The 23,369-nt window shown below is 40.9% G+C and overlaps 1 protein-coding gene across 6 annotated transcripts in view; it reads left to right on the top strand.

Annotated features, from left to right (window-relative positions):
• The window catches only part of STARD3NL (STARD3 N-terminal like), a 41,134-nt gene that overhangs the window by 12,191 nt on the left and 5,574 nt on the right, over positions 1 to 23,369 (top strand). For 2 of the 6 annotated variants that reach the window (XM_085226578.1, XM_085226577.1), the window contains 3 exons: positions 16,452 to 16,748; positions 19,871 to 19,948; positions 21,694 to 21,771. In XM_085226578.1, coding sequence (XP_085082704.1) covers positions 16,524 to 16,748; positions 19,871 to 19,948; positions 21,694 to 21,771 — 381 coding nt within the window. In that variant the 5' untranslated portion in view covers positions 16,452 to 16,523. Of the gene's footprint in view, positions 1 to 9,737; positions 9,858 to 10,004; positions 10,254 to 16,049; positions 16,297 to 16,451; positions 16,749 to 19,870; positions 19,949 to 21,693; positions 21,772 to 23,369 lie in introns of those variants that run through there. The other 4 variants (XM_085226576.1, XM_010713018.4, XM_031553983.2 and 1 more) reach the window with 4 other exon arrangements.

The following is a 23,369-nucleotide window of genomic DNA, read 5'->3' as shown; positions in this document are numbered from 1 at the left end:
AAAAGGCTCTTGTAAATACTTTTATACAGCAGCAGGTGCCAGCTTTGAGCCAAATAATCCTCCTTCATTAACTGCATGTGAGTTTCCTTGTATTATAATTTTCCTGAGTTCTAGAAGTGTTTCATTTTCAAGGTTATGCCAGGGGAGGGTCAGGTTAAGGGTGAGAGAAAGGGTCTTCACCAGAGGGCGGTGGAACAGCCGCCGTGTTTCGGTGCAGCGTGCGGGCTGCCCAGGAGGGGGCGTCAGCTGCACGCCCCACGGCCGCGCTCCTCGCCGGGCATCCCGGAGCTCCGCCCCAGCCGCCTCGTACCGGCGCTGAGGGTCTTCGTAGGAGGCTGGAGGAAAAAAAAACAAACAGGCGCTTGGATGCAGTACGAGATACAGTCATTTGGATTTCCCAGCTTTCCTTCCACCCGCATAACTCTGCTTCTCTCTTCTTTGCTTTGCCTGATTTTTAGTGCCTTCTTTTCCGCTTGCCCACAGTCCCCCACAGATGTTTAATTCAGAAAAATATCTGTCGTTCAGATAGATGACATAAGTGTTGTTTTCATCTGAATGCCCTTAAACCATATTCAAATTTTAGGGCAACAAAGCTGTGGGGGGTCTGGAGCACAAGTCCGATGAGGAGATGCGTAGGGAACTGGGTTTGTTCAGTCTGGAGAAGAGGAGGTTCAGAGGAGACTTTATCACACTCCACAACTCCCTGTGGGGGTCGTCTGCTTCTGTGTAACTATGATAGGACGAGAGGTAAGGTCTCAAGATGTGCCAGGGAAGGTTCAGGTTTAATATTTGGAAGAAACTTCTCTGAAAAAGTGGTAAGGACTGGAACAGGGTGCACAGGGAGGTGGTGCAGTCACTGTTTCCACAGCCGTTCAAGAGACATGTGGATGTGGCACTGAGGGCCACGGGTAGTGGGCATGGTTGGGATGGGTTGGCAGTTGGATTAGTGATCTTAGAGTCTTCTCCAACCTTTATAATTCTATGATTCTATGAAAGTGGAACAGAGAGGAGGAGGAAGAGGGAGGAAACAAGGATTAGATGGTTTCAGCACTGCTTTCAAATGGCTTAAATAGCTTTGGTCAAAGCACTTGCTGAAGCAACATCAGAATTCTCAGCCTTGCAAGAACCGACAGCATTATAAATATACTTTATTTCCTTAGCAGAGTTCTGTGTACTTACATTCAGAAAATGCTGTTGACTACACTTTGGGGCCAAAATACTTCAGTGCACGTATGTAAACTATCCTGGAAATGGTAACTATCTTGTTAGTATTACACTATTAACACTCCACTGTTAACAACGTAAGATTAAAACCTGAGATGCACTGACTGTCCACAGAGGCGATTAGAGCTGATAGTACCATATCTGTAAGTCTGTTTATGGAAGGCTGCAACTGCACTTAGCTCTGTTGGCCAGCTGTGTTGGGGTTTGCAGGGTAAACATTACAAATAATTCTCTGGTTATGTCCATTTGGTGAAACCCCCTGTCTTGCTGACAGGGCAGTTTCTGTACAGTAATCAGAACATATTTCCTCTTTTAGCAGAATAAAATCTACCAGAGTAATACTAAAAACCTCAGACTAAGATTTTTTATTTTTTATTTTTTTTTAGTTTTTAGTTTTTCTCATTTTTAGTTCTCGTTTTTCATGCAAACGTTTCTGTTTCAGTGAGACTAGTCACAAGAATGTGAAACTTGAGGTCCCTTTTTAAACTTCATGAAACTACCAAAAGCTTATTTGGTTTATGTGCACATTCACAAGATTAATTTCACTAGATTTATTTCTGTGCATAAAGGAAATAGTTTAGGTGGAATCAATGGACAGTTAAGCCCAGAAATATGTAAAAGCAGATAAAAGACAATAAGCAAATCCAGAGTAGAATATATATTGCATTTCATGCACAAAAGCATAGCTAAAATTGGGGTAAGTAATGATGTGTACATGGATTGCATATAGTTTTCATATACAACTAGCAAGATGGTTTTGGGTACAAATGAAGAGTTTTAAAGTTTATTTCTGCTTACTGTCAGTTTCTATAGGACATAAATTGTTAAAAGGTCATTAAATATTTGAAACTGCTTATTTATCCTCTTGCTAAAAGCGTCCAGTGAACTCTAACTGAGGCTGAAGAACTTTTAGTAGGGCAAAGGAACTCAATAGGAATGAAAAAGGCAATAATGTACAGAAACCAACCTTCTGTAGGTGGAAACAGAGAGGAATCAATGGGGTTAAATTAGTAGAAAATAATAAGAAGAATTACAAAGATAAGGTGGCAGAAGGGGAAAAGACAAAGACTTTGCAGAGAGAGAGCACACGAGTGAGAGTGGCCAAAAATGACAAATCGCCTGTGAAATTGCCCCATAGCACTCCACTTGCTCAAAGCACATTCCTAAAGCCAAGAGAAATTCAAAGTGGTCTTTTATCTGAAACTAAAGCACAAGCTTTTTTTTCTTTCTCCCAAGTGAATAAGCTTTTATCTTTAAGATGGGATTTGCTTTATTTTACTGATGGGCAAGAGCTCAAATAAGAGTATTTCTAGCAAACCATTTGGTGTTGGGTCTGATACCTCTTAACATCAGACAATGGGAATGAGAGGTTCTCTTCAGAGCATAATGCTGCCAAGTTTGGTTCATGCATGTGTTAGAAATGTAGGGATTCTAACATTTGAGGCAACAAAGATGTACAGAAGCATGTATGTAATTTCATATCAAGAGGAGCCTGCACAGTGGTCTGTCAGTCTTTTAATGGAGCAGTGCTCTGAAATCTGCTGCACTGCATATTAAGCAGCAATCACCTCCTGCACAAGTACCGTTGCGTCATCTCAAATCCAGATTTAGAAAAGAATGGGCTTTATCTGAATGCCTGACAAATGCTGGACTTTGGCTCTTGGTTCCACTTAGTCACTTTTCTTGCCGCAGGGTGAGCTTAAAGCTCCTGCACTGGGTTGTTCATTCTCTTAAGCTGAGCCACATCCTTGAAGAAGGCATCAACATCAAAGTGTAATAGGTAGGTTCTGTGAGAAGATTAACTCTAGACTCTTTGTAACTTCTTGATCAATAGATTATTTTCTTCCTGCCCTACTGCAGAAATACTTGATCACCTCCCAAAGAGATAACAGAGTTAGATTGCTATCTAATTGCCCCAAGAACAACCTGGCTTCATTTTTCCTGAGGGAGGAGGAGACATTAGGAGCTTACCAGCAAGACCAACATAGGCATTCACTCAGAGCTAGCCAAGGATCTTTGGATGTGGGTTTGCAGCTTGAGATTTGAGAATCGGTCAAGAACAGGAATGTGAACCTTTCACCACATCCTCAAATGCATTTAAGATCTTCTACTCCTTTGATTTCGAATGAGATTTGGGGGTGTAGTGACTTGGTACATCTTTGTGTCTCTCTTTAGAAACCATTTTGAATTACAGAACCACTGTAGGCATTCTGTTACACACACTGACCAACACATTTTGGCTGTTTCCCATAGCACGAATACATAAAGGCCTGACATCAGAGAGTGATCCATCCAACATTCATTTGCTTGACATAATGAGGCACATTAGAGACAACCATTGCAGTGCCCTTCCTTCATGTTAGAACATCAGCCTGAGTAAGAACAATTAACCAATATCCCAAAGCCTGAAGTGATAGCAAAGGGCAATACCCTGCCCTCCCTGTGAAGCCTTAACACCTGTTGGCTGCCCCAAAACACTGCACTGTGATGAGCACCCTCATGGCAGTTCCAGCATGGGCCTGGGCTCTGTGCCATGGCCCAGCCCCTGGCAAAGCCTTCTTGCTGCCTTCCAACTACTGAGGGATCCTTTTCCTAAAGGGTACCATTAAGAAGATTTTATTTGCCACTATTTGGTGCTCTTCTTGCTGCTTCCTAAGGCTGAGAAATCCTGCTTGCATTTAAGAGATCTTTAGAAAGAAATTTACATCCAGTGACTTTAATTAGATTTTAGCTACTATCTATCAACCATCTTCTGAATATGGACTATAAATCTCTTCAGCCCTCAGAGAAGAAAAACCCAATTGTCTTTCCACGGGGAGAGAGAATATAAAACTGGGACTAAAAGTGTTAAGAAAAACTCATACCTGTTATCCTGTTCTGATCGCTATTTATTACGTTGCAAAACCTATTATTATTATTACCATACACTTTTTACTGAGGAATGGACCTGAAGACTGAAAATGGAAACTTAAGTAGAAGCAGAGGGATACTAAAAGAGGAAGGTTTCAGGATGTAAACAATGAGTCCTGCCCTTGTGCTTCTCTTTCCGCTTACTTGCTCCAGAAGACTGCAGACACTCCTTCCTTAATGCCCTGTATTAAGTGTGTGGGAACACCATCCAAGGTGACAATTTCAGTGGAATGTTGACTGAGAGCCAGGTGCAACCTGCTTTGTGCCTCTGGAGGGAGAAGCAGGCACTTCATTCTCTGCGTACATGCAAACTTCAGCACTAGAACAGAGAGGAATGCTTTTGTTAGTGAAGCACTATTAAGAAACTGCATAGCTTTTCCTTACGTGATGTAATGTTGTCTGTCCCTCTCTATATTCAGATCTACAGAGGGCTAGGAAAATACCACCAAACAGCCTGGAAGAACTAGCTTCTTATCAACAGGCTTCACTCAGCTCATTCTCTCCGAATCTGCACTGTAACGTGTGCTCTCTGCAGTCAGCATTGCAATCATGAGACTGATTGGTTTCATCTGTTCATAAACAGAGACTCTCAAAGCCAATTTCCATATAATTTAATCTTTCTGAATTTACCAGAGTGGTTACTGAATGTAAATCCATAAATCTCTCACTTTCTTACCCAGGAGTAGAAGTTGATTATAAGCTCCAAAAATTGAGGTGTCATTTATCTCACTAAGGTAATCTGAAATTAACAATACTGTGCAGGATGCACAAGAAGATATTTCAGTTCTCAGGATTTCAGCAGATCTGAAAACATGACCTCAGTATATTGTGCTAAGCACTTTAATTACCAAGGATTTTTAGCAAAGCTCAGTAAACCCTTCCCCCCCAAAATGCTTTCTTAGATTTACTTGAATTATATGAGAAGTCTGTAAGCAGAAGAAACTGAAACAGCTCTTCACTCATTAGGATCCCCTCCACCGAGCAGGAAAAGCAGAACAAATACTGTTTTCTCCCCAGCAAAATTGTGTAAGAAAGCATTTTGACAACGCCAGCAGAAGAGAGGCAATAGACCACCTAGAAGGAGGCAGAGATCTCCTTTTATCCATTAAAGAGATAGCTGGTTGGTTCTGTGCACGCATGTGTATGTGGGGCCTGAGTCTCAGCTGATTACGGTTATCCCACTTATTTCTTTTATTCCCATTGTTTCCCTTAAAAAAAAACTGGTCAGGTGCATGCAGGAGTATTTACTTGTGACATTAGTGGTTACACACAGCCTGCAACAGGTCTTAGCGCGCTGAAAGCTGGGCTGTGTTTATTCACCCTGGTTATACTTTCAAGATGTCTCTCTTGTAGTTTGATAACCAGACACAAGGCTGGTTGTCTTTTAACAGTGCCTTTTCATGTGTTTTCATAAATTATGCTGTTAATCTGTGCAGCCAAATGTCAATCACAGTTTATTTAAATATGCATTCATTTCAGTGTGCAGTGGCAGAGGGCTGCTGCTTTTGCTTTTACAACATATGAAACAAATTGCATCAAAACGCTTTGGAGACAAGTAATTCTAACACAGGCTGCTACTGAGATTCAGAAGCCATTCTCTTTACATTTACATGAAAAGTAATGACAATTCTTAAGTATAAATACTCGCTTGGGGCAACCCTCCTGGTGAACTACATCTCCTTATGAGGGGAGTGGAGGCACAGCACTGAATGACAGTGACTGGCCCCAGAGGAACGAGACTCCCTCGAGGGTAAAAAGGCCTTGCAGAGAGATACTGACAAACGTGAAGGCTGGGCAATCACCAGCTGCATGAAGTTGTACAAGAGCAAGTAACTGGAAAAAGCAAAGGAGAGGAAAGAGTTAGTTGCTGTGAGTTTGGGACTGAAAGACAATGTACCAGAAGTAAGACTTGTAATTCCTGAAGACAAACATGAGCATTAAAAAAGTCTATTGGCCGGATCAATCCTACAGCTTAGGCTGACTAAAACAAGACATGTTGCAAATGTATTGAAATAAATAGGCATCATATCCTGATTTATTTATCTTTTCATTCTGTGGGTTCTGGATATAACCCAAATCTATTTTATCCATATTTCTGCTACTTAGCAGTGTTACCTCTAAAATACCCAGAAACAGTCAGAGAAAGAAATGAAGATTAGAACATTTACGGTCATCCTCCTCTATCACCAAGGCTTATTTTCTTGGAACCTCCATCCCTCCCACCAGAATATTGTGAGAGTTTCTGTGGTTTCTGTGTAGAGCAATCTTCTTGTGAGCAGCAAATGCCTTCTTCCTCTGTCAGAAATTCAGGAACTCACAGACATCTTTTGCAGTCACAGTATATTCTGGTGAATCCATGCAGATTAAGTTGGTGAATGAAGTTTTTCATGTTTTCAGTCCAAAACTCTCTCACAGGTCCTTTCCTTCCCAGTACTTGGGGCTTAAACATTTCTTCATCTTTTTAAACAACAAAGTTTCCACCGTAACCCCACTAAAGCATCTTAAATTGATCATTTTCAACCAGTTGCCAGATTTTCTATGGAAAGGTGGGGACTGAGGATATGCTGGCTTTGCTCTCCTCAGAAGAAATGTGAGGTAAGCATTTGGCTTCCTCTTCATCAGAAAAAGTTTGTGAATTTTTTTTCTTCCTTTATCCATGCTGCAGCAGCATCCCAAATTGTTCCTTGATCCTATCCCAAAGGATCAGGAGAAAGGGAGCCTGAGGACTCAATCACCTTCTCTGGCTGAGAAACAGAAGACGTTTCTGATTCGGGTGGCTCAATTTTTATTTTATTTTTTTGTCTCAGTTTGATGGAAATCTTCACATAGAGGCATTTCTGTGATGAGTCAGTCTTTGCGCTGCCACTCAACAAAACTGTTGGGAGGTTCCTCTGGGAAATGCTCAAATGTCACAGTGACATTGCTGTGTGACACCCAGGGCCTGGCAGGATGGAGCAGCCAGAGCAAGTGTCACTGACCAGCACTTGTTGCTGGTCCTGCACAGAGCCACAAGTAGTTGAAATTGAGTCAGGAAACAAAGAAAACTGTACTTAAAGCAGATCACTCCTCCTCTGGGCCTTGCCTCCCCTTGCCTGTGTAGTCCCTGAATAGCTCCCTTCCCGCCTCCTTGTTATCCCTATAGTTCTCTAGATGGGGCAGGCAGGAATCAGTTTCCCAAGAAATGTTAACAAAAGAAAATAGCAACCTCTTCCCAGTTTGTCACCATTTCTTGCAAACGCTCTGTGATTTCAGTAGCGTGGCTTCTACATGACAGTAGCTGTGTATACCCAGGTAGTGCTCTGCAATTTCAGCAGTGTCCCAGACGTTGTGCTGTAGGTCCAACTAGAGAAAGACACTAAGTCCATTTTGCTGATGGCATAAGCAGGAGCTGTGCAACCTCTTCTTGATTTCTTTGCTTTTATCGGATATTTTAGAGATTTAGAAAGCAACATAACAAAATCAGTCATTTTCTGGTTTGACAGCAAGTTGAATCTGAGTCAGCAGCATGTTCTGGCAGCCCAAAGGGCCAACCACAGGTGGTGCATCAGGCCCACACTGCCAGCCAGGCAAGGGAAGGGGTTGTCCCATGTGCTCTCTGCTGTGTGCCCTCTTCTCCAATACTGGGTGTGGTTTTGGGCATGATGATGGGGAACGGTCTAGAGGACAAGACATACGAGGAACAACTGAGGTCCTTTGGTTTGTTCATCCCAGAGCAGAGGAGGCTGAAGAGGCATCATGGCGGCCTACAGCTCCTCATGAGGGGAGCAGAGGGGCAGCACTGATATCTGCTCTGGTGACAACAGGACCTAAGGGAACGGCATGGAACTGTGACAGGGGAAGGTCAGTTGGACATCAGGAAAAGGTTCTTCAACTGAGGATGGTCATTAATGGAACATGTTTCCCAGGGCAGTGGTCATGGCCCCAAGCTGGACAACGATCTCAATTATATATCCTGATTTTTGAGTGGTCCTTTATGGGGATGGACTTGGTGATCCTCTTGGATCCCGTTCAACTTGACATATTCTATGGCTCTGTGTTTCCACGAAAGGGGAGAAACTGATTGCACGTTTACAGACTTTGATTAAAAATAATTAGTAACAAAAAGATCTTCCAAGATTTTTCTCACAGCTGAGTTGATTCCTCTCCCTGTTCATCAACTACCAACAGCAGTGAACAGGGCATTTTGTTGCAAGTTCCAGCTCTTTTGGACAATGGTGAAGAGATTCACCTTAGCTATCATCCTCTGTAAAGTTGTTTATAACAAATGCTTAGGGTTCTTGTTTTCAGTTCTGCTCCAGCTCCAGATTGGCCTGGACTTCTGGTTGCTGCAGCAGTGCAGGAACTCCCTGAAGATGCATGGTACTATGCTGAGCCAGCCAGGGTGAGCAGGGTGACTACCATGCTAAATGTCTGTCTTTCCTTCTCTTGAGAGATAGATAGCTGTACATACATATACTTCAGAGCAGATTTTCACTGCACATTTGTTTATTGAAATGTAACTGCAGACAAACCCTACTACATATATGTGCATTTGAGAAGCTTTGGGTCTCCATAGGGACAGAGAACAAAGGAAAGAATACATTTATTAACTGCCTGGATGATTGAGTTTCTGGCATATCCTTCCAATGATTCCAATCATGTCTGGACTGTCTTGTCTTAATCTGCGTAAATATAAAAACTTGCTATAACATGATGCAGGAGCTTAAGTAGAATTTAGGCCAGTGACAGATAATCTGCTTTGCCTCTTGTTTTGATTGGTTCATTAACATTTAGAGGTATTCCCCTTTAAATACAGCTATCGCTGAAATGCACGTGCTGAAGCAAGTTAATAGGCTGTTTTTTCTTGAAATATATTACATCTCCTAATAGCAATGCAGGTGAACTAGTGTTGCACCACAATTTTTGACACCTTCCTATGTCATTTTGTATTGGGACCTGGTTGCCTAAGCACTTCAGAGATACATGGCTCTTAATGCAATAAGGAATTAGCACAAAAATCCTACCATAAACGTAGTGCTTGTAATGTGGAACCAAGAAGATTAGCTATTACAGGATGGCCATTAGCCACTATCACCAGGTGGACATGGAATCCTGATGAGGTCTGCTTTGGTTTTGTCTTGAGGTGTTATTTCCAATAGAACAGGACAACAACCTTCACTATGGAGTAAAAGCTCAGGTGGAGTGGAAAGACAAAATAAAATTGGTATTGATGGGGAAAAATCCTACTAGGAGTCAGGAGGCAAAAAAAGCAATGCTGGTTGTAAACATGATCGAGGAATTCATGCCCACAAAAAAAGTGAAGTTACAACGATCCAAGTTCTCTACCTGAAGGTTGCAAAACAAGGAATCAGTATAAAGCAAATTGGCACCATTAGTAAAACAGGAATCGGTGTGATGAAGAACTGGTAACGGAGGATAGGTAATTTTGAACTCCGAAAGGATGATATGCAGCACTGTAGCAGCAAAAATAAAATAATTAGCTGTAAGATGGGAGCTGAAGACAGCACCACAGTCCGAGCCCGGAGACAACGGCACGGAAGGCACACAGGTCAGGCTTGCCAGCACCTCCCACCTCCATCTTGCGCTCAGGCAGGCGGCCCGGCGGGGCGGAGCCACAGGGGTCAGTCACGCCCTGCTGCTGCCGGCTCCGCCTCCCGGTCCCCGGGGCCTGCGGCGCTGCTTGGCCGCAGCCGGATCTTCTCCGGTTGGAGCGACGCGCCCGGGTAGGATGTGCCGCCGTCCGGCAGCGGGGGGCCAAACTCCCAGAGGGAGCGGGGGGAGGCGTCGGCCGGGCGAGAAGGCCGCGGCTGGGCGGGGGCGGCCCGCGCCTACGTGAGGGAGGGACGGAAAGAAGGAGGGTGGGCAGCGTTCGCCGCCGCCCTTGGGGCCTTCCCTGCCCGAGCGAACGGGGACGTGCGGTGATGGGGCTGTGCTGCGGGGGAGGCCGGCAGCTGTCAGCTGTGCGCTGTGCCTCGGCACCCCGGCTTCTGCGGTGGGGTGGAGGGCTGCGTTGTGCCTTAGTCGCTAATGGCAGTCCTGGTGTCTCGGAGTTAGCCAGTCCAGCGTTGTCAGAACGTGTATAACTGGGGAGGATTCGTATCGTTTTTAGCAGATTTTGGGTGAGTTGTAAGTAGGCCTGGTGCAGCTTCATTATGGAAGTGTTCTGTAGGGTGAGGCATTATTTCTAGTAGGCAGAATTAAAGGATTTCTTTCAGAGGGTGAAGTGAGCGAGCAAAATGTGACCAGTGCTTTTGCAGAAGAGGTTGGTGAGGTAGTGATGGTAAATGGCTCTTGTGACAGCAGCAGGCTGGGATTTCACATCCTCAGCCAGCAGCTTCCAACAAGAGCTGAGTCACTTTAAAGAGTCGTAGGTCCATTGTTTCTTGAATGTACTCTGATTTTACTATCAGCTAAAAAATTGTTCTTATTTTGAAATTCTTGGCAATCGTATTGAAAGACAGCTTCTTACTACTGCCTTTCTGCTTCGCTGTGTTAAATTCAGCTGGGAATAATAACAGAAATAAAGACTGAAAAAATAGTAAGTAACCAATATGTGTAGCTCATGGTCATCATGTTTGACATGTGAGGTCAGCTACTCAGTCACCAACTGGAGCCCTCAAACAGCATCTCTGCATGTATCAGGAGTTAACATGTACCTAGCAGAGACAGAACTAGGTGAATTGTATGGAAAGATTCCATGCTGAAGGTTCAGATACACATCTTTGCTAGTGTTTGCTGCTTGAACCGGATAATTATTTCTTAACAGTGTTAAGAAAGTGTCCAAGTTTTCATGGAGGAAACTTTCGCACCACTTTGTTCAATAGTTACTGTGGAGGTGATGGAATCCTGAGCGTTTCTCACTAGCGTGTAGAATGGGTGATGTATTTCAGGAAGAATCCCAGAATTCTCTGCTAGTGCAGGAGGAGCTCGTCTTGTGCCTGTAGTAGCTGGGTAGCAGCCCAGGGGCATGAGTTTGTTGTTCAGTTAGAGAAAACAAACAAACATTCACAAGCGTTCTGTGTAATAACCCAGTATTGAGCTTGATATTCCAGTGAGCATCAGATGTTTGGTCTCTCTAAAGGGCTGTGTTTTTTATTTTGAGAAATGCTGACTTGATAAAGCATATACTTTGTCGATACCTAAAAGAAGGCTTTTCAGTGAGAACTGATGCTGGGTCGGCTACAGAGTCACCTTCAGAGAGAAGGAAAAGATTGAGAAGAGCTACGACCACACAATTTGGAGGTTGATTGTCTTTTCTCTGTCCTTGTACTATTTTCCTTTTAGGTCAGTTTCCCTCCTTACCTCCCTCTACTTTTTGAAGAAATCAGTGGCTGTGAATTTCCTACTGCAGACAGCTATTGTATGTTTCAGGCATGTATATGTGTAGATAAAACATACAAAAGCACTATATACATTCATTAATGTAACAGTGGGGAGCTGACTGGTCTTAACCTCAACATCATGACATAGCTCAGGTCATTGGCAAAAGGAGTCCATAACATCCAAATGAAAAAAAAAAAAAAAAAAAGATACCTTTTAAAAATCAAAGCCAACACTTAGTTTTGCTAATTATTTAATTGAGTCAGTGAATGTTATCAGCTGGAATGTACTAGTTTCAAATGAAATACTTAATTCTGTATCTGAAGTGCTTGCTCTTGATGTGTTCTAAGTACTTAATCATGGAATTGTTAAGGTTGGAAAGGATCTCTACAATGATCTAGCCCAGCCATCCTCCTACCACCCATATTGCCCTTTAAACCGTGTCCCAAAGTACCACGTCTATGTGTTTCTTGAACACCTCCAGGTGTCGTTAATGCTAACAGGGATGAAATGCAAGTGCTTCTAGTTTTTAGTTTGAAGTGGTTAAATATCCTGAGTGGAAATGAGGTCTGAGCCTCAAATTGGGAACGTGTTATAACGCATCCTTCTTAGTTGTCATTTTGTAGTACTTTTCTCTAAACAGAATGGGGCTGCGTGTTTGAGAGCACACTTTAAGTAAACAAAAGCTGAACTCCAGGCAGGTACATTTGCAAGTGTCTCGTGAATTCGTCATGGGGTGTGTTTTCAAAGTCGTTTTGGTTTAAATCTGAGGAGCTGTTCTTTCATGAGCCAGTTCCCAAGTCCAGTTTGAGCATCCCTGTGTGGGGGTACAAAGCCACTCACACACGTCATACATTTGGGATGTGCTGTTAGGAAGCACACAAATGGAAGTGGCAATGGAGATAAAAGCAAGGCATTGCCAATACCAAATTTACCTGCTCTTTGCTCTGCCATTTTCTTAGCTCTTGTAGAACAAGAAGTGAAATGATAGGGAGGGATGGCAGCATTTTGCTGGGCAGGGAGAAATCAGTCCAAGGTTGGAGCACTTTGCTTTGACTTTCTGAATGTGTTAAAGTCACTCCTGGGACAGGGGAAGATGTCTTTGTTCCCTCAGATGTCCTACTGACCCAAAAATTTGACTGATTTTTTTTTTTTCTTTTTTTTTTCCCATTTCTCCTTGTAGCTTGTTAACTCTGTCCTGCGCTCTTCAGCACCTCTGTCCAGTGCTCTGAGAAAAACCTTGTTCAGTATGCATGTGAGATGTGTGCAGCTGCCCTATTACTTTTGTTGGATCACCATCAGATTATAAGAAAATTGGGGAAGCATCTTTCAACCAAAACACAACTAACGTTTGAGCTTTCTTTAATCAGAAGTTAGTTTTCAAGTACACTTCTTAAGTAAATAGCACGAGAATTACACTGCGGAATCATCTCGTAGAAAACAAAAATTGAACCCCAGATGAAAGAAAATAGGAAGTTGGCAAAATAAAATATGAATCTGCTTGCTAAACAACACGTTTGTGTTTCAGTTTCCTTTCTGAACAGGACACCTGTAGTCACTTTTCTTGCTTTGTGTTTAGTCTAACATCCAGCTGTCTGCTTGGTAACGTGTCTTTCGAAATCCTCCTTGTAAGTTATTTCAAGGTTCATCAGTATGAAATCAGATGCGTGTTGTAAGTACAAGAATCATTTGTATGCTGTGCAGGCTGTATACTCAAGTATATTGTATCCATTTTGTAGGTTGAATAAGAAAAGATCTTTTGACTCGGGTAGGTAAGAGCTTGTACTTCACAAGCAGAGCTAGTCTAGATCTCAATGCTCAGACAAAGGTAACAGAGTTTTCCTGTGTGCTGAAACGTTCTGTTCCTTCTCTCCAACTGAAGATTTATTTGTAGCTCATAATTCCTGCTGTGTGGCTTCATTGAACATTCAGGCTATTGCCAAAAAGCTACACACAAAATCTTGTACTTAGGGTTAGGAATTTTGTGGGCATGCATCAGCTGAATTTTTCAGTTTTACATTGGTTAAAATGTGTAGTGCCTGTGGAATGCAACAATATATAAATGCTTTTTTTTTTTTCTTTCAGTGACTGATTAGGATCTCAGTATAGAGCATGGATTGTAAGATGAAGCATATCCATAACTGTATGTAGATGTAGGAGTAGGACAGCGTGGAAGTAGCTGTTGTGGAGCTGATTTGCCTTCTCCTGCAGTGCTTTACTAGTTTGCAGGAATTTCATGAGCGTCAGACTGGAGAGCAGGGGAGCTGCAGCAGATGAATGGTTTGCTGTGCAGCCGTGAGCTTTGTCTTGCTGATGCTCAGACACAATTCTCTTAATATTGATTTGAAGCAGCTGCTTTTAATTTTGTCAGTGAGGATTTTCTTTTTGGGCCTTTTGATAATCTAATATAACCTGAATGCTGACTATAATGTCACATGTCAGTGGAAATGATGTATCTTCGATCTTCTTTCGGAATGTCAGCCACTGCTTTGTTTGATTTTGTTCATTTGTCTTCAGCATCCAGGTGGTTATTTTTTGCTTCTCTTTTATTGAGTGGACTTCTTTGATATTTTTAGGCTACTGTTTCTAGAGTTTTCTTATCCTAAAATTGCCTTCTCGTGATGCTTTCACTTTCACTTGTGATCTGTTGGATCTTGGTAGCCTTTCAAGTATGCTTTTTATTTTTCTCCTCCCCAGGTCATTTCTGGTATCTTAGTTAAGTTCTGTTATCTGTTTCATTTTTTAACTTGCAAAGAAAAAGATCTGTTCTGCTGCTCATGTGTGATAAATGAATACAGCGAGCATGTAAACAAATTAAAACAAGCACAGTAGAGTGGAAGAATTGGAATAATAGAACGGTGGAAAAGTACCATCCCAATCATGCATCTCAAAGATGGGTGTAAAACTGATGCATGTGTAATGTGTGCCATTTGCAATAATGGCACTGACTTTAAATACGACCTGAAATTCATGGGATAGTTCTCATTGTACTCATAGCTTTTCATCAGGCTTGAGTCAATAGAGGAGAAAGTATGTCACAAACTTCCTAATGTGAATTCTTATCTCAAGGCAGAATGTTTCCCTCTTAAATGCTTTGACCTGCTGGTAAGCTTGCAGTGAGATAGAGCCGTGAGCCTGCTGTTATGGAGGAAATCCATATTATGATTCATGATCTTTGAGGTCCCTTCCATCCCTGGCCATTCTGTGATACGACACAGCAGTGTGAAATGATCCCATGTTCATGTTCTTAAAACACTTCCAGGTGTTTTCAGTACTTCCCTTGTATAAGTATGTTTTAAAGAAGAAAAAGGCAGAAATGTGGTATGAGTTTAACTTCCAAGTTTCTCCACTTGCTCAGCAGTGTTTATAATTTCAAATCAGTGTATGCCTTGAATGAGAGAGAGCGTGAGGTTACAGAGCTGAGGCTGGTGCTCCTTGAGGGAAGGCACTGCAGCAGTCCTGGCACCAAATGCTGGGCTAACAGGGGAGGGAGCTGGGCAGCAGTGAAGATGCTTGTGCTAAACTTACTTGGAAAGATCTTGAAACAAGAGAGAATGCAGTACAATTTCTGCCTTTACTCTTTTTCCACCTAATGGAACTGGAAACTCAATCTCCTATTCTCGCTTTGTAGTTTCTTAGGCCGAGGGTGCTTTGCTCACATCTTTTTAAAAGATTATGGTCAGCAAAAGACCTGCCAGCTTCTCTGTTCCTGTGATGTGTGACTGAGAGCCAGAAGAACTCGGGCTGGATTTGAAAAGCCATTCCCAGGCTGGAGCAAGATGGCAGCCTGTGCATGTGCTTGGTCCTGTGCTTGGTTCAGCTGGTAGCTGTGTGCCCGAGCGACCCGGTGATTGGTGCTGGCTTGCTTTGCCTCAGCCGCTCCTTCCCAGTCAGAGGCAAGGCTCCTCTGTCAGGGAGCAGGCCAGCTGCTGTTCTCCTGCAGTAGCCCAAGAAAAACTGCCTGGAGAACGTGTGTGTGACTTGACCTAAACACAGGCCAACACTGGTTTGTCTGCCTTCCTGAGCTGCAGTGTATGTGCACTGACTATTCCCTTTCCCACAGGTCCCAGTATCCTCCTGTTTGTCCGAAGCTGTGTTACAGATGCCTGTTTGTTTTTCCTTCTGTGCTCTCTCTGCCTATTTTCTTGCATAGTGGTAGCTGGAATGCTGTTGCTGCTTCGGATGGAAGAGTGGGAAGGATTTGTTTCCATTTTGTGGTGTACTGAAAGGCAGCCCACACAGGAAGAGACAGAGCTTTGTTCTTGAATTTCAAGAAGTTGCTCCCGCAGTGTTACAGAAACTCCACTGATGTGATTTGTATTGCAGCACATCTAGCTTATTCTTCTGAGTATTTTGCATAAAATTAACATTTCTTGAAACTTTTGTAACCTTAACTCCTTCTAGGAGCTTTTTCTGGAAGAAGTTTCTCGTGTAGTATAGCCATCAGTTTGACTTTTGTAAGAAGTAAACACGATAATCTCATTTAAAAAGCAGAGAGGTCAGTAGAGACATCCTTACCTTTTACCACTAAGTTGCATAGTTGTCTTTCTGTCTGGCATCATAGGATGTGATAGCAGCTGAATTTATCTGTAGACTCACTAGTGGCTTATTTGCTTTGTAGAATGTTTACTGTAGCCCTCTTGATTTTAATGGATTTCTAATCTTTTGGTAGTGCCAGCTCTGGATGTGCTGCTAACTCGTCCTGTGAGGAGAGGTGAGGGCACTCAGGCTGTCCAGCCTGAAGAAGACTTTGCAGTTCCCTGAGAGGGGGAGGCAGAGGGAGGTGCTGGCTCTGCTCCTGTGCACCAGTGGCAGGGCAGGAAAAGCACAGAGCTGCACCAGGTGAGGGTCAGATTGGGAACTGGAAAACATTCTTTTGCCATGAGGATGGTCAGATGGTGAAACTTTATCTAGAGAAAAACTTGACATAGTGAGGTGAAATTGCATAGTGAAATTTGGGGGCTTTGCTGACTAACGTAGATTTCTTTTTTATTTAGAAATTGTTCCTATATGGATCAGCATTCTAGTGATGGTGAAACTGGAAAAAGACTACTCTGAGCAAACCCAGGATGAATCGGGTGCCAAATGATGCAGAAAATGCTCACAGTAGCAGTGTGGAATCCTGCCCGTCCTTGCGAGATGTCCACTCCATCAACCCAACACACCTGATGGCAAGGATTGAGTCTTATGACGTCAGAGAGAAGAAGGGAATATCGGACGTCAGAAGGACTTTCTGTTTATTTGTTACATTTGATCTCTTATTTATAACTTTGCTGTGGATAATAGAATTAAATGTGAGTTATCTTTTTGGTACCCTTGGTCTTTATTCAGTTATTTATTCATTTCAGGAGTGGTTAATACGTTTTCTATCCCAATTGTATGCTACTTGTGTCTGTTGAAGCTAGTTTCATTCTTTTAAGCTTTTATGAACTTTTTATCTGCTTAGCTGCATTTACTTAGTCATTGGACATGTGGTTTATATTCATATAATTAAACCTTGTGATGTTCCTGTAGCCTATGAACTGTGCTGAAGAAACATTGAAAGTCCAGTGAACTTTTCAGGGAGCAAGTAAACAAGAAGTGTTACTGTGGGTAATTGTGACAGTTTGGCAAGAGTTAATTTTGTTAGGATTCAAGTGTTTTTATCTTTCTTAGTAGCTCAGAGTCAGTGACTGAAGGGTTAGTCCCTGGAAAATACTTAAAAGGGCCAAAATCTTTGTTTCACAGCAATATATTATATCTGAGACAAACATAGAGTAATATACATTGTTTATAGTAAGACACAATCAAACAATGTAAGCTTCCACAGTTGCTGCCTTTTAGCTCCAGCGTTTGTAATTTGGAAACCAAGGTGGTTCTTGTGAAATTCCCAGAAATAAGACAGAATTTTTTTCTTGTTTGATGATAGCATCCACTTTTTTGAACTGGATTTGAAATTTGTAATCTAAAGTGCATATTTAGGAAAAGGCACAAATGAAAAATGGGAGGTACCCCTTTCTTTTGTAACAAAGACCTTGAGGAAACATTTTTTTGTCATCATTCCATTGCAAGATAGATGATGTTGATTATTGATTTGACGTAATGAAATTTCACGAGCTGACTGTTTGAACAGTTTGCTATAATGAAAAATATACTTCCTGATTTAATTTGAGAAAGCAAACTTTGCCCGATTGATAATTTTGTGACTGTAACTTTTGTTATCTTGCTAGGTGAAAAGGCGATTGTATCCAGTGTGTAAAGTTAGCTTGGCTCAAAAGAACCCACACGTTGCATTCTGATGCTTTCTTTTTGCTTGTTGTAAGCTAGTTTCTTTAAAGCTTGTTTGACTAGGAGGAGTAGAATATGCTTTTGTAATTCTTGTTGAGCATTCAGAGTACAGTTTTTCATATTCTTGCTCTCAGAATATTTGAGAATATGTAGGAAATGCTACAAACTCATGGTGATCTTTTGGAATGCTGTAGCATTACACATCTCTAGATCCCAGCAGTTAGCAGTTGTCTTTGTGAAAAACTTTGTCTTTAGGGGCATTTACTGTGGACCCTGAGCCTTGCAGTGCCTGATGCGTGCAAGAATGAAAAACAAGTTTTTGCCTTACTCAGTCATAATATTGAAAGTAAGCTGGTACCCAGTGCACAGCTATTTTTTTTTGTTGTTGTTCTGTTTTACTGATTCTTGTTTGCTGGGAAGTTCAGTAGCATTGTGCTAGGACTGTTCTTCACTAATGAGGCTTGGGATTAGATGATCTCAAAGGTCCCTTCCAATAGAAACCATTCTGTGATTCCCTCCTGGAACTTCAGAATTACTGCCAGAATTACTGTAAATATGACTTTCCTATTGTTAATCAGTTACTCAGCATAACTGATTTTTAAACACTTCAGAGAGTAGCTTTGTTGGTAGTTGGAGCGAACTCTGAATGAATTCTGCCGTGGTTCTCTGTTCATCCTTGTGTTAACATGGTGCTCCTGCATGCAGAACAGGCTGCTGAACTGTCTCAGAACTCAGTCATCAGCTAATGCTGATGTGTTGTGTTTTTATTCTTTAGTTCCTTTATCCTGTAGGAGAGGGCTGAGATGTCATGTCAAGGAGAGGAGAGAAAGAAAAGACCAGCCAACCCTTATTTAAATTGACCTTAAGTGCCATACAGCAATGTTCTGTATATTAATTTGTGTGTATCTTCCCTTCCATTTCCTCCTGAATATTTTCCAAAGGTTTATGAGCAACATACATACAATTTCTCTCTCACTAGAATCTTCCTTATTTATGCTGGAAATAAATGGTCATACTTGGTGCAGATCAGCAAGCAATGGACAGCTATATTTAGGCAGTTACCAGCTATCTACAGAGGGGGAGGGAGAAGAGAAGAAAGAATAAACAAACTTGGAGTTGGTGTGAAGAGCAGCAGGAAGAAATTAGGAAAAAAAAAAAAAAAGTTTTAAAATATTCAGTAGTATAGTTGAGGAAAGAATATGAAAGTATCTACACTGTACTGCTTTAAGATGGTGAAGATGTGTTATGGGATGCTGTGGTGCTTTGAAAGCATGATGGTCATCAAACTCAAAGCCTTCTGTTGTTGTTTTCCAGTGCTTTACATAACTGTGTTACACAGTGCTCACGTATCTACTTTAGTATTAAAAACAAATAGCCTTTGGAATGGAATATGGACGTAAAGGTTCTTCACTCCTTGCTAAGACACGCTGCTCTTGGTCTCTAGCCCAGTGAAACCTAAATTATTCTCTTAGTAACCCATTTTGAACAGAAAGATCATGAGCACTTCCATCTGAAAGATACGTGGCTAAGGATGATGCAGTTTTGAATCTCCTCAAAAGGAGGAAGGAATTAAACCTGTCTTAGGCCATTCTACAATAACTAATGATCACAGCTTCTGTGCTTTTGACAGTATTTTTTGGTTTTGCTTGTTTTTCTGGAAACAAGTAGCAGATATATTGCTAAGGAAAATATATATGGAGTGTAAGTGTGTGAATTATATGAATTTGACTGAATTCAAGTGCTGAAAAATCAGAAGGGATTTTTAATATCACCTGTTTACTATCACGTGGCTGACGAGAGCTAATTTCTGGGTGGCTTTCTGAGCAGCTGTTTATATTCTTCTGAAACACAGAATGCTTAATGAATTTGTGTAGGAGAACTTGCACTTCTACCTTCAGCAGTTTGTTTGCTTTCATTTCAGGACAGTCTGAAATGTAGCTTATATAGCAAGGGTTCTTAACAGTGATGAATTATGTGGCATCCTCATCTGTTTTTCTTGATTCTAATTTTGAAATTGATTTCTTAGCATGTATCTCCTCTGATTAGTTTAATGATCCTTGTGTGTGTTGATCAGGAGTTAATGTTTTACGTTTGTGTTTTTGGCTGAAGTAATTTCTGTTCTAAAGCTATGCATGTTGTTTCTTTGTAGGTAAAGGGAGGCATTGAGACTACCTTAAAGAAAGAAGTTCTACATTATGACTATTCTTCTTCATATTTTGATATATTTGTAAGTATTCTTAAAAAAAAAAAAAGGGGGGTGGGGAGGGGGAAGCAAAAGTACAGTTTTTCAGTTTCCTCCTCCCTCAAATGTTTCCTGGTTTGAGTCCTGTGACAGGGCTGGTCTCTTCTTGATAATTTAAACCAGAAGAGTTTGTACCAAATATCACTTGTCTAGGAGTTGCCCAGTCCTTAAGCAGCAGATTCTCAAGTTTTTCAATTGAGGTGCTTTGGCACACTTAAATTGCATCTTCTGTTTTGAGAGAAGGAAGAAGTAGAAAAAGTCAGGAATGAGACTGATCTAACATAGAGAGACTTTATTAAGAGGCCAGTGCTCCTCCTCTGTAACATCATTTTCTTTAAATTGACATTTTTGTCCTTCCACAGAAGTAAGTCTTTTGCAGTGAGAGAAACTTGTTATCAGGTTGGCCTGTGTGGGTCAGGTATTTTCAGGTATATTTCTGTATTTTAACTCAAACAGGATTTTTTAACATTGTACTAAAAGCAGATGACATTAAGTGTGTTTCTCCTGTCCTATATATATAGGCATCTGAAGTGCACAGAAGGAGCTCTTCTGCCTCAGGAAACTTTTCAGAGAGGCTGTAGCTCTGAAGTTGCAATGCAGAAATTCGTTCTGGTGCCTGCATTGGGCCATTTGCCAAGTCAGATGGAGTGAGATACCGGATACAAAAATGTCATAAGATGGCAAACTATATTTCTCCTTTTCTCTCATTGTTATTTTGCTGGCAGGTTTCTGTGATGTACGTCATTTCAGAAAGAAGTGGGAGAAAAAAGTTATCTGTAAATGTCGATTTTCTGGAAATTGCCTTGTAGTTGAACCAAGGATTAAATACTTCTAATGCCAGATAATTGACTTTTATTCTCTGGGAAGGGACTAGATCATCACGGAATCACAGAACGGCCAGGGTTGGAAGGGACCTCAAGGAATCTCCAACCCCCTGCCACATGCAGGGCCACCAACCTCCCCATATAATACCAGACCAGGCTGCCCAGGGCCCCATCCAACTTGGCTTCGAACACCTCTAGGGATGGTGCATCCACAGCCTCTCTGGGCAGCTGTTCCAGCACCTCACCACTCTCTCTGTAAAGAACTTAATCGAATTCTGCAAAATGAGCTGTGGGCTTATACAGAATTTCTTATGTTTCTGCTGTACATTCTGAAACATATTTGCAATGTGCAATATTGAAACATATCTGTCTCAGATCCCTAGTTGATTGCTGAAACATTTCAGTCAATATTAAAGAAGTAAACATGCCATTGCATTTCTGAAGTCTTTATGTTTTTTAATGATACTGTTGCACTGTAGTAGCACACTGGTAGGATGAGCAAGGTATATAGTGATGCTTAAGGTATTTGCTGAATTAACTACATCTGGATTTAACTGCTTAGATTCCAGTTGGGTAAAATGATCATAAACATATTCTGTGTAGCTTATATTTCTAATTTGTATTTGTGCAGTTGCTCACGCTTGTAAATTTGAGTCTGTGTAACCATATGAATGATACAGTCATCTGTGTAACCATATAAATGATACAGTCATCTCTGTGCTTTAAAAATGGAAAATTATATTGTTTTAAAAAGCAAACCCACCTTCAGATTTGTTTCTTAGTAGTAGAGCTGATTGTCCTGTTTTGTTTTCTAAGCAGTTCGTATTTTTAGCGAGCTGAGAATCTTGTGGTTCTTCTTTGTTCTGAATTAACCAACAAATATCTTTTTTTTTCCTTTCTCTATAGCTACTGGCAGTCTTTCGATTTAAGGTGTTAATACTTGCATATGCAATGTGCAGACTGCGCCATTGGTGGGCAATAGCTGTGAGTAGTAGCCAAGCATAATGGAGTTTCAACTAGAATAGATCAAACAGGCAAATTTTTAGATGCCTCTTAATGTTTGTATGTTAAGAATCATCTTGATGGTATATATGAAAATTTATTCAGGTCAAATGCTTAGGAAGATTTCAAGTCTGAAGACAAGAATTTAATAGCGTAGTGTATGTGATCCTTGTTAGGTGTCATGTTAATAAAAGTTGGAAACTAACTTTGAATCCAATACGAATGGGTACTTGTAACCACTTGTAACATCTGACTCACTAATTAACACTTGAAATATATTTGCACTGGAAATATTGAATTTTATTTCAAAAGCAATTGGCATTTGTTGTACCAAGAATTAGCTACGTGTTAATTCACACACTTTTAGTTGCTAGAATTTTGTGTGCCAACCATGAGCACATGTACTGCTCCTTGCTCCAATACAGAATATTGATTATGTGTCCCTTCTTAGAAAGAAGGTTCTTGACAGCTGTAGTCAATTATATACATATATTTATATATATATATATATTTGGTGAATTGGAACAAATATCTTTAGTGCAGTTGTACTGTGTGAATGAGAAAAAATGATGAACTCGTACTTCCACTTAATACTGTGGCATGTAATATGATGCATATATTACTGGCTCAGTACATTGTCAATCTTAGATGTTTTTTACTTTATGTTGTGGTAAATGCATATGTGCACATATAACTTTCTTCAAGGGAGTAGCATGCAGTTTCTTCAGTCAAGATTACATCATGATATTCTTGAAATTATGTTATTAGCATGTTATGAGTACGTATGTGTAACAACTGCTGCTCTGTGATTTTTTTTTTAATTATTTCTAAGTGCACACATCTCAGAATCCCTTTCTCTTAGAAATGAGACTTTTGGGGTATTTCTTCCACTGACATCCTCCAACTTGAACAGTTGGTTTTGAGGTTATGAGAGGGAACCCATCATGGTGGTAAGCAGTAGATCTATAAAGCTTCACTGAATGTTCTGAAGAAGCTGTTGGTCTTTAAATCCTACTTGTGCTTACCAGATGGTAGTTTGGTCCTACTGTTATTTAAAGAGTTGCTGGACCTAAACACATAGAGTTAGAAGCCTTATTGAAGTGAATAACACTTGTCCATTGTTGTTCTTCTGTTTTGGTTTGGGTTTGTTGTTTGTTTTTTTAGGTACTTGTTTGTCACCTCCTATTTTTAAACCATGCCAGGGAGTGTCAAGTGATTTAACTTTCATAATATGAACATGGGAATTAAACTATTAATTCAAGTTTCCTTGTGCAAAGATATTTTGTTATTTGAAATGAAAATTTTGATTTGGATGGTAGTGAAAAGCTTTTCGACCAATTGTTTGCTTTTAGTTAGATTCACTGATTCTTTTTTTCTTTATCTAAGTGAGTTAGTGAAAATACTGCATCTTCTTTGTAGAGTAAGATCACAGTTTATTCAGTGTTATCATCTAAACTGCCTATCAGCTGTATGAAAATCAACATTTGGAGCTGTTTGTATTAAAAGGGCTAAAGTAACAACGTTATTTTAATAACACTTGATAAGATTTATTAATCTATGATGTTTCTGTTGATAAATAT

Source organism: Meleagris gallopavo, chromosome 6 (genome assembly GCF_905368555.1).
Source record: "Meleagris gallopavo chromosome 6, MGAL_WU_HG_1.1, whole genome shotgun sequence".
Lineage (NCBI taxonomy): Eukaryota > Metazoa > Chordata > Aves > Galliformes > Phasianidae > Meleagris > Meleagris gallopavo.
The sequence above is the reverse complement of the archived record's forward strand: the minus strand, read 5'-3'. Positions and strand labels throughout refer to the sequence as shown.